The sequence below is a fragment of the Rhinopithecus roxellana genome, chromosome 16 (genome assembly GCF_007565055.1).
Source record: "Rhinopithecus roxellana isolate Shanxi Qingling chromosome 16, ASM756505v1, whole genome shotgun sequence".
NCBI classification, from domain to species: domain Eukaryota; kingdom Metazoa; phylum Chordata; class Mammalia; order Primates; family Cercopithecidae; genus Rhinopithecus; species Rhinopithecus roxellana.
The window spans coordinates 53,815,865-53,825,648 of record NC_044564.1 but is presented as its reverse complement, the minus strand read 5'-3'; the positions used below and the strand labels follow the sequence as shown (position 1 = coordinate 53,825,648).

The 9,784-nt window shown below is 39.9% G+C and overlaps 1 protein-coding gene across 2 annotated transcripts in view; it reads right to left on the bottom strand.

The window, feature by feature from the left end:
• Positions 1 to 788: 788 nt before the first annotated feature.
• The window catches only part of VLDLR (very low density lipoprotein receptor), a 34,226-nt gene continuing 25,230 nt past the window's right edge, over positions 789 to 9,784 (bottom strand). Inside the window, exons 10-19 of one of the 2 annotated variants that reach the window (XM_010388764.2) lie at positions 9,528 to 9,699; positions 8,722 to 8,940; positions 7,692 to 7,810; positions 6,937 to 7,076; positions 6,472 to 6,613; positions 4,758 to 4,904; positions 3,768 to 3,851; positions 3,312 to 3,392; positions 2,317 to 2,486; positions 789 to 1,441 (exon numbers count right to left, since the gene is read on the bottom strand). In XM_010388764.2, the coding sequence (XP_010387066.2) occupies positions 1,406 to 1,441; positions 2,317 to 2,486; positions 3,312 to 3,392; positions 3,768 to 3,851; positions 4,758 to 4,904; positions 6,472 to 6,613; positions 6,937 to 7,076; positions 7,692 to 7,810; positions 8,722 to 8,940; positions 9,528 to 9,699 (1,310 nt within the window). In that variant the 3' untranslated portion in view covers positions 789 to 1,405. The remainder of the gene's footprint in view (positions 1,442 to 2,316; positions 2,487 to 3,311; positions 3,393 to 3,767; positions 3,852 to 4,757; positions 4,905 to 6,471; positions 6,614 to 6,936; positions 7,077 to 7,691; positions 7,811 to 8,721; positions 8,941 to 9,527; positions 9,700 to 9,784) is intronic. The other variant, XM_010388768.2, reaches the window with a different exon arrangement.

The window sequence follows — 9,784 nt, the reverse complement described above, 5'->3', positions numbered from 1 at the left end:
CCCTGTGCAACTTTTTCTTTGTCTCAAACGCTTCATCTGCTCTTCATACTGTAAGTTCCAGAAATTGTCCATAAGAATCTGCCCTATCCCAGCCAGGATAAAAATTTAGGTGATATTACAATTATATTCTTCATGAAGTCACATTAAAACAGTGGTTTTTAAGCTTTAGTTTACATCAGTATTGCCTGAAGGGCTTATGAAAGCAGGTTTCAGCCCTAGCCCACAGAGTTTCTGATTCAGTAGGTCTGGGATGGGGCTGAGAACTTGCATTTCTAACACATTCCCAGGTGATGCAGATGCTTCTGTTCCTGGGACCACACTGAGAACCCTGCCTTAGATTGCTCAAGAATGCCATTGCTTGCTATCCTCCCTGGCCATCTTCACAGTAAGACAGTCTAGACTTTTATAAGAAGAAAGCCCTTATCCATGCCTTAGAAGGCACTTGTCCTTGACCTAAATGACAGAACATGGAAAACAGACTTAACTATAAAGAAGCAGAATTCATAGAAATCTTAGCATGTGTTTCTCGATCAGGAAACAAGTTAATGGAAAAGACACTCCTCTAACCAAGAGGAATTCTAGATACAGACTAAGCTAGCTTCTTTTACACAGTAAGAAATATTTTGGGAGCTAAATGTTAAACAGTACTTCATTTTTTAGCTGTACTTGGGTGTAAGAGAAACTAGCCCAATTACAGGCTTAGTTATACAACATCAAGAATTATAGCTCACACAGAACACTTGATACTACTCAGGCTAGGATGTCATCCTAGAGGAACAGGCACAAACCATGGTTAAGCTGCTTGGTTTAATTTTTTAGCACTTGAAAAAAAATGTACAGTAGTTTGAACACTCAGTCTTTGCAAACCTCCATTGAGGTCAAAGATTTCATTCATACGTACAAAATTAGTTTACAAATTTTTTTTGGCAATTTCATCTTAGTAACCCGTTTTATCCTATTGCCATTGTCCCAACCATTGAAAAAGTTTACAATAATTTACATAGAAATATTTTCAAAGTGCTTAAGAATAGTGATTGTTCTCTGGGATATTTACAGATGGCCTATACAATGTATGTACAGGGTGGTATACACTATAGCACAAGTTTCATTGCTGGAATATGGCTTTCTAGGGAAAGTGCATATTTGGCCAGAGGTGGCAATACTGTCTAGAAATTCAAGGGTTACAGATACTTGGTAACCACATTCAAAGCTGAAGTAGAATGTGGACAAGAATATTTACAAAAGTAATAATATAAAAACGGTCAAGTACACAAGCTTGATCCACACAAAGGTATCTTGATGTTCTTCCAGCCGAGAGGAAGAAAGAGACTTCAGCTGCTGGCTCGGTTACCATTCCGACGGGGGTATTTGCTTAGACCTCAAAGGTCAAGACTTGTCACAGAAGTCAAGCTAGATCATCATCTGTGCTTACAACTGATATCTGTGGAAAAGAAGAAGTATGGAATGAGCTTGGTGATCACTCACTGATGGCAACTCTCGTCTTTAAAATGGACCCTGCTTTTTAGTTGGTCACATGAACACTCAGAGTGCTCAGAAGAAAAGTCAGATACAAAAGAGGACTGAGTTGTATCATTCATGCATTTAATTTGAATTCAACTATACCTGCTTGGTAGTGAGATAAGATAGTGTGACTGATTCTGCCTCTTCTACTTAATGATCATAAGTCTTGGAGAAAAATGTGAAAAGCCATCTGTGTGTCAAGAATTGACCACTGTTCCATGTTTCACCAGAGCTTGAGAGGGGAGCAATCAATACTTGTTTTTTTCAGCCTGTTTCCTAAGTGAAGGCCAAATACTCCACTTGGGTTTCATCTGAAGAACAAGTGAATGACTACTGCTAGAAGAAAAGCTAGCTATACTAAGTGTGCAAGTGTGGTGGGATACTTTTTAAAGCAAAGCGTATCATAAGTTTGGCTAAGTGAATCTTACTCAATACACTGACTTTAAGCCAACTCTCCTATATATGATATGCTAATTTACTTTCAAATATCCAGTAGGCAATGGATTTAATAGTTCAGTAAAGAGCTACTTGGTTCATGCTAATATTTACATGTCATTTCTATAACCAAAAATAATATAGTGGTGACCTTAAGTTGACCCTCTTGCCATTTGGTCAGGGTTAGATGCTGATCAACTGACTGACTTATGTTCTAACAGGCTACACTGTCTAATATCCAGGTAGCAGATGAAGTGTTTGGTAACTCCATCATCCTAATGGCTCTCTTTCCAGCCGAGGTCTCCTTTCTGAAAAGTCTCACTTCAAGCCATGGTGTATAAAGACACAAAGCTGACTTACTGCTGGGTATGTGTGTCCGACAGAAGCACTGTGTCTACCAATGTCTATGGAGAGGTCCTCTTCAGTGGTTTTCAAGTACACAGGATTGTCAAAGTTCATACTTTTCATGTTCTTGTGTTGCCAATTCCGCCACATCAAGTAGCCACCTACTGCTGCCATCACTAAGAGCACTGAAAAAAATCAGAGGATAGCTAAGTGAGCTAAGTCTAGTATTGGAACATACAAGAAAGGTAATAATGTTAAGGAATCCATAATAATTGACATTAGCAAAAATGTCATGTTTTATGGAGCTAGGATAACTAGAAGTTGGAATAAACATGGGCCAGGAGCTTGAAACAAGTTCAGCCCAGAGGTAGTTCTATGCACTGGAGCTGGGCTAGCCACATCCATCCAGGCAAGGGCAGGGTCCTCGGTCCCACCTTAGGCTCACCAAATTAAAATTGCAGAAGGTTCTGGAGAGCTATTCAGGTGTTCCTGGTGTGTTAGCTAAGCTTGGAATCTATTAATTTAGGACAAAGGCTTTTATAGCAAAGTCCTTATAATTCGCATGTCTCATAATAGTTTTAGAGGTCCTTTTCCATAGGTTTGAAAATTCTTAACTGCTTTTAATTTACCCTCAACAAGTCCTGTAACTCTTCAAGAAAGCATTTGTGCATCTCCTCTGTATAAAGCATTACACACATTTCAAAGGCGGAAGAGAAGAGCAGTTAAAGAGACTTATAAGGGGATAAGCCAGGCTAACAGTGCTGAAGTGGAAAGCATTAACTAACTGTTGAAAATTTTCATGCCAGTTACTGTGCCAAGGGCACAGCTGAAGAGAAAGATATGGGCCTTAATTTAGTGTACTATGTGGGGGAGAAAGTGAATATAATTCAGTGTCATAAGTGCTATGACAGCATAAAGGGCCATGAAAGGGGTAGCTCCAGATGAACAAAAAAATCTTCATCTGGTATCTAAGAAGTTCTTGAACCCAGACTTGTAGGAAATCTACTTACAGAGAGGAAGAATGGCCCATGCGGCAGAAGTCCCTTTTGGGGGAACAGTGACCTCTGATACTGCTGTGGTCACATTGATCCCTACAGAGGAATAAAAGGACTCAGTTTAGAAGGGTCTGTATTAAGATTTACAGATTTACCCATCAGGTAAGGAGACAAAACCTTTGCATCCAACATTGATGTTCGGTATCTACTACAATTGAACACCAGGAACAACTCTGGCCTAGAAGTATTTGAGTCACATGCTGTAGTAGCCATTTCACTGACAGTTCTCTACTAGAAACCTTAAAGATCAGTCAGGAAAAGATATGCAAATTTTAAGTCTTTGGTGTTTAAATATAGGTTACCAATTGGGGCAGAAATAGTAGTTAAAGGTTGCATTAATTATTTAAGCTATAGATACAAAGAGTGTGGCTGTTAGTGGAGATTAACAGTTTGCAGTACTGAACTCGATACCTCCAGGAACTAGTCCACTAGTTGGTGAAATTTCTGTTGTGTTCGTATCTTTTGTCTCACTGTAAGTCACAGTAGTTGCAGTACCTGAATCATAAAAACCAAGAACCTGGTTAATGCCAAGGTTCCAGAATGGCTAGCTGTTTTGTCCAGACAAGCCATGCAAAAGCTTATTTTAAAACCAGGTAAAATAGACAAACCACTGCTGAACTAAGTTGTACAGCTGATGTGTCAAAATTGAAATAGCAATCTTCATGCAAAAAGAGATACATGAAATTTTGGGAAGAATAGTCAGTGTTTGGAATTTGACAATTCAAAATGATGGACAACCGTATTTTATCCCTCTAAACAATATCCCATGTTCCTGGAAATTACAAGAAATGTTTCCAAGATGCTCTGGTGTACCAGGCATACCAGACTGTCTTGCAACTAATTTCTTGGTAAACTGAGCTAATCGCTGCCGTGACCTGACCATGAATCACGCTAATAAAAACCTCACCAGCCTCACCATATGAGCTCCTTGGCCACACAAACGAGTTTAATTTGCCACTTAATCAAAAGCTAAGAACAGAAGACTAAAGGCAAATTCGGCTTAAGTGTTATTTTAGGGAAGCGTCACCCACTGAGGCAATGAGGTTTCTGTAACCATGGCCTTCCTTAAGCATAGTTTCTGTCCGCCTCCTTTTGAGGAAAAATGTTAAGGCCTCGTTTAATTACCTGCAAGTTGGCTAGCTCAGTGCTGCTAAGGGACTAATTGGTACAAATTAGTATAAGGTATGTTGACACTTTAGTCTCCTATAAACTCATTTAATGTTGAAATGGGTTAGAGTCAGGTCTAAAGAAATGACATGATAACCCGGCATACAACCATAGCAGATATCTTCTCAAATCTATTCAAAGAATTAGCTAAAACAGAATTCTTAAAAAGCCAAACTTGTGTCCTATATTGCTTGTTGTATGTTCTACTTGTGGTTGAAACACAAAATGCCTTACTTTGGCAGTCTCGGCCATTTTCCTCTAGATTGTACCCATTGGGACAGGAACAGGTATATTTTGGAGAGTGATCATTAATCTGTGGTGCTGGCAGGCATAGGTATTCACATCCTCCATTCTCCATGTCTTCTTCACACCAATTTTTACCTAGTCAGGAAAAAAATACCATTAAAATGGGTATTCCAATGCCTAGTATATATAAAGCCTTGTTCTACATGTTGAAGACCTGAGTCCTTGCCCCCAAGAGCTTAGACTTGTCGACTCTGCCAATCCTTCAAGTGAGAGCAATATCAAGGAAGAATAAGTATAAAGGTACAGGCAGCATGCTCTAAGGACATCAGATTAGGGACCTCTTGGAGACAGACTGTAAAAGTTATGTCTTTAAGAGATAGATTTCAAAAGAGGAGGTGGGGAAGGGAGGTGAGGGCCCAGGACTGGCTCTCACTATTGGCCCAAGGTTTAGTGTGAAGGCTCAGAGAAAGGAGACTAGGCATGTTCTCCTGGTTTTCTCTTGACTTGCTCCAACAAAGTGGAAGGAAACTCAGTCTTAGGAAGGTTTGAAGGTTTTATTTAGATAGAACCAGCCCAGTGTTTTCAGCAGGACATAATATAACCTGATGTGTTGGAGAATCTACACAATCCTATAGCAGGTGTGTCACAGGGAGAAAGTAGGTGTTACAAGTTGAATTGTGTTCCTCCCTAAAATTCATCTATTGAAGTCCTAGTACCTCAGAATGTGATCTGATTTGGAGATATTAAAGATAGGATATTTACAGAGGTAATCAAGTTAAAATGAGGTCATTAAGGTGGGCTCTAATTCAATATGACTGGTATTACAGTTCACGCCTGTAATTCCAGCACTTTGGGACGCCGAGGCAGGCAGATTACTTGGGGTCAGGAGTTTGAGACCAGTCTGGCCAACATAGTGAACATAGTGAAACCCCATCTCTACTAAAAATACAAAATGTAGCTGGGCATGGTGGCTCACTCCTGTAGTCCCAGCAACTCAGGAGGCTGAAGCAAGAGAACTGCTTGAACACAGGAGGTGGAGGTTGCAGTGAGCTGAGATTGTGTCACTGCACTCCACGCTGGGTGACAGAGCAAAACTCAGTCTCCAAAAAAAAAAAAAAAAAAAAAAAAAAAGAAACCTGGACAAAAGCATGTACAGAGGGAAGATGATGTGGAGACACAGGCGGAAGAGCACTGTCAACAGACCAGGAAAAGAGGCCCCGAACAGACCCTTACCTCACAGCCCTCAAGAGGCCCCAACCCTGCTGGCACCTTGATTTCAGACTTCTGGCCTCCAGAATTTTGAGACAATAAACTTCTGTGGTTTAAGGCAGTTTGTGGCACTGCATTGCAAAAATCCTAGCAAACTAACAGTAAAGGAAGTTTGTAGCACAAAAGCTACTTTGGAGGCTACTGGAATAGTCTTGGCAAGAGGGGCTGAAGGCCAAGGGGACATGGAAGAAGCAGAAATAAAAGATCGGACACTGAGGCTTGGGAGGGAAGCTAGGAGCTGAAGCTGAGAAGCCATTTCTCTAAGGCAGCAGAAATAAAAAAATAACATGTGAAATGTTTGAGGTAGGGTACGGGAGGGCAAACGTTCCTTTTAAAGAAAGGTGAGTTGCCAAGAGCTACTGACATCCAGCAGGTTCTGTGTCATGCTGCTTCCGTTAAAGTGGATATTAAGGACTGTGCTTCTCCACGGTACCTGATGGCTGTACAAGTTCATGATAGACAATGATGTCTTGGGCATCATTAAGGTTGTTGACTAGAGTGGCTAGCTCTGATCCAGTGAATTTATTGGCACCATAGACTGCTTCGTTTTCCCCATCTATCCAGTAGACACGATCCTACAACAGAACCCCACAATTAGCATGTACGTCCAGGATTAACACAAGTCCATTTCTAAGGTCATTATCAGTTACTTCTCATTTAATGGACTAAGTTTATTGAATGCTGAGCTGGGACACTAGATATAAAACTGTAAAATAATCAAGTTTAGGTTTGAAGTGCTTCTGGGAATTAGCGTCTAATTTGTACCAGGTTTTAAGCGAAAGCAGTTTCTCAAGCCATGCTCAGCTGCTCTTCCCTCCTCCCGCCATGTCTATCATTTCTCCTCAAAGTGATATAGTAGCTGAAAGGTATACACACTTTGATGTGAGACACATCTTACCTCAAATATTGTTAGTGCAAGAGGGTGAGCTAGGAACTCCAGAGACTTTAGTACTATCCTACGATCTTGGCCATTCAAGTCCACGCTGGATAACATGTGCAACTTAGAATCAAGCCAATAGAGGCGGCTTTTTATAAGGTCTAGGTAGGAAAAGAATTGTCATTACATGACAAGCCACTACTACTCTGGCTTCCATTTAAAACATCTAATGAATTAATATTCTACTTTTATGGTTCTTTCCCCAACAGGGTTTCTTAACAGGGGTCACACAAACCTGGCAAAGCAGCATGCAGAATCTGTATCCACATTCATTTTTGGGGACTAACGGGGTATCTGAGATTCTCAAAGTAAATGACTTAAGAAATATTACTCACATTACAGAAAATATTAAAAGAGACTGGCATTTTGTTGTTCTCCTCCAAAAAGCCAGAAGAAAACTGTTAAAAGCCTGCAATTCAGGAAATGCTAAGGCACTCATGCCCAGAATATTTAGTATGAGAGCACCCAAGACCTAACCTTCACTGAGTTCATGTCACATATTAGGCCCAGCTGGACAACAGGTCAGTAGTTATGGAATGTGTAATTTGCTAATCCACCATTTTACTTCTGTTGTTCAGTTACTCCCATTGAAAATTCCTGCTAGAATTTAGGCGGAAGCAGAAGAGTCATCTGCTAGTCGAGAATTCACCATGGAGATAAATGGAAACACTATGAAGATAGTTGAGTGGGTGGTCGAGAAGGAAGAACATACATACCAAGTGTAATTCCGTTAGGCCACTGGATATCCACTGTCACCAGTGGACGTCTATCAAATCCATTCATTCCTGCTTTTTCTATTTTAGCTGGTTCACCCCAGTCTGACCAGTAAACAAAGCTGTGAAGAATTAAATGAGAAATAAGCCTCAGTGGTTTAGAAGGAATAAAGTTGTAGCTTGAAACAAAAATTTAAAATTTGAGCAGAAAACTCAAGGGGTTCTCTAGTGACAAATAGTAACACTTAAGGGTCTAAATTTTGTTCTAGGTAAATAAAATTGAATATTAAGAATCTGCAAGTTCATTATTAACTGTAATAATCTATGTTTGTCTGACATTTAAATTTCAGCCCAAAGTCACAAAGGTATGTTTCCTTTTTAAAAGGTCACTTCTTTCAGAGGAGTGAAAGACAAATATCCTTTAAATTTCATAGCAGGGGTTGGCTGACTGAGTTCTAATGAGGCTGCATGGGGGCCAGTTGTGATGACTACAGCCTTAGTCAACTTCCTAAGCTGCTCTTCTATGTTACTTAGTGGTAATTTAGGGAACCCCCTTAGTGAAATGTTTCTATAAAGGTCTGTTTATTTCTGCTGGACTTTCAGACAACTTGCACACTTAGATGCAATGTCGTTACCCAAATCCCCACAATTCAGGCTGTCATTTAGGTTTGATCACCCAGAGCTAGCACAGCAAAGTATTCAGTCAAAAACTAAAAAATCACTTGCATAGAAACTGGGTGGGCAAAAGGGTTCAGATACAGCTTTTGGTACACACATCAAATCAGGAATGTTAATTCATTAATATCAACCAGCAATCAGTCATACGAGTCAGACAGGAGGACCTGTCATACAGATAAGGCCATCCTAGGGTCATTCAACTGGGGCAAAACTGATATCTTGAATTAGAATTCTAATTCTTTGTTGTAGAGGGCCGATAAACCTTGAGATTTTAGTACTAATTCAGGTATGAGAAAGCTCCTGACCTACACAGATACCATTCAAAAAGCTATGTGATGGAAAACAGTGTACAAACCCAGACAGTGGGTCCACAGCTATGGAGGCAGGCTCTCGCAAATCAGAGTTAAACAGGAACTTCCTCTTGGTTCCATCTAGGGTAGCTACTGAAATAGTCTTAGAAGCCGCATCAGTCCAGTAGATGGTCTTGTACACCCAATCAACAGCAATGGCTGCAGGATTATAGACATTGTCGATCATTTTAACATGTCTACCAACCTTGTCATCAATTGAGGCACTGAAACAGAATAGGTCACAAGAAATTTAAGAGTTTGACACAATTAGAGCTTGGAGAATGGACTTTTTGCTTACAAAATGGTCAATGACTTCATTCAGAAAGAAATCTAGTAGCACCACAGCTCACCACTCAAATTTTTTAACCATGCTGCTTACTGATGCTAAATTAATAATGCTGTGGATTATCTAGTTGCTGGTATGTATTCTATATACAAGAACAACAAATGTATAAGTGAAGCTATTTGTTTCAGTATCCATCATCTGAGTTTCTATAGTTCCTATTAAGAACGGCTGTACTACCATTTCTATTTGTAGCAACAATGAACAGTTCTCAATTAACTGTAGAGAAAAGGGAGAAAATATAAAAAATATGAAAGATGTCATATTTTATTTCATAGACAATTATTAGTTTCTAATTAGGAAATGATAACAATTTAATAAAGAATTAGTGTTAGATTTAATGTCCCCAGGTAATTAGATGCTAGATGGGGCTAGGCACAAAATGAAACTCCTCCAAACTATCCCACAGATCACTTCCCAAGTGACAATGACTTATGTCAAGACACCACAAATGGAACTGAAAGTTACCTGAAGATAGCCTTTTGGCTTAGATCAGCCCAGAATAGTTTCTGAGCAGCAATGTCAGCATCGAGAGCCACAGTGTTTCTTAGCTGTTCAACTAGTTGGATATATTCTTTCCTCTCTAAGCCAATCTTCCTGATGTCTCTTCGATTAGTGAAGATCAGACTTGGCTCTTTGCCTGCAAGATGAAAGTCAGGGTTACTTAGTTTTGCTTTAAGAAGGCAAGGTGTTTCTAAACCATCTCCTCCCAGCAGAGATCTTAG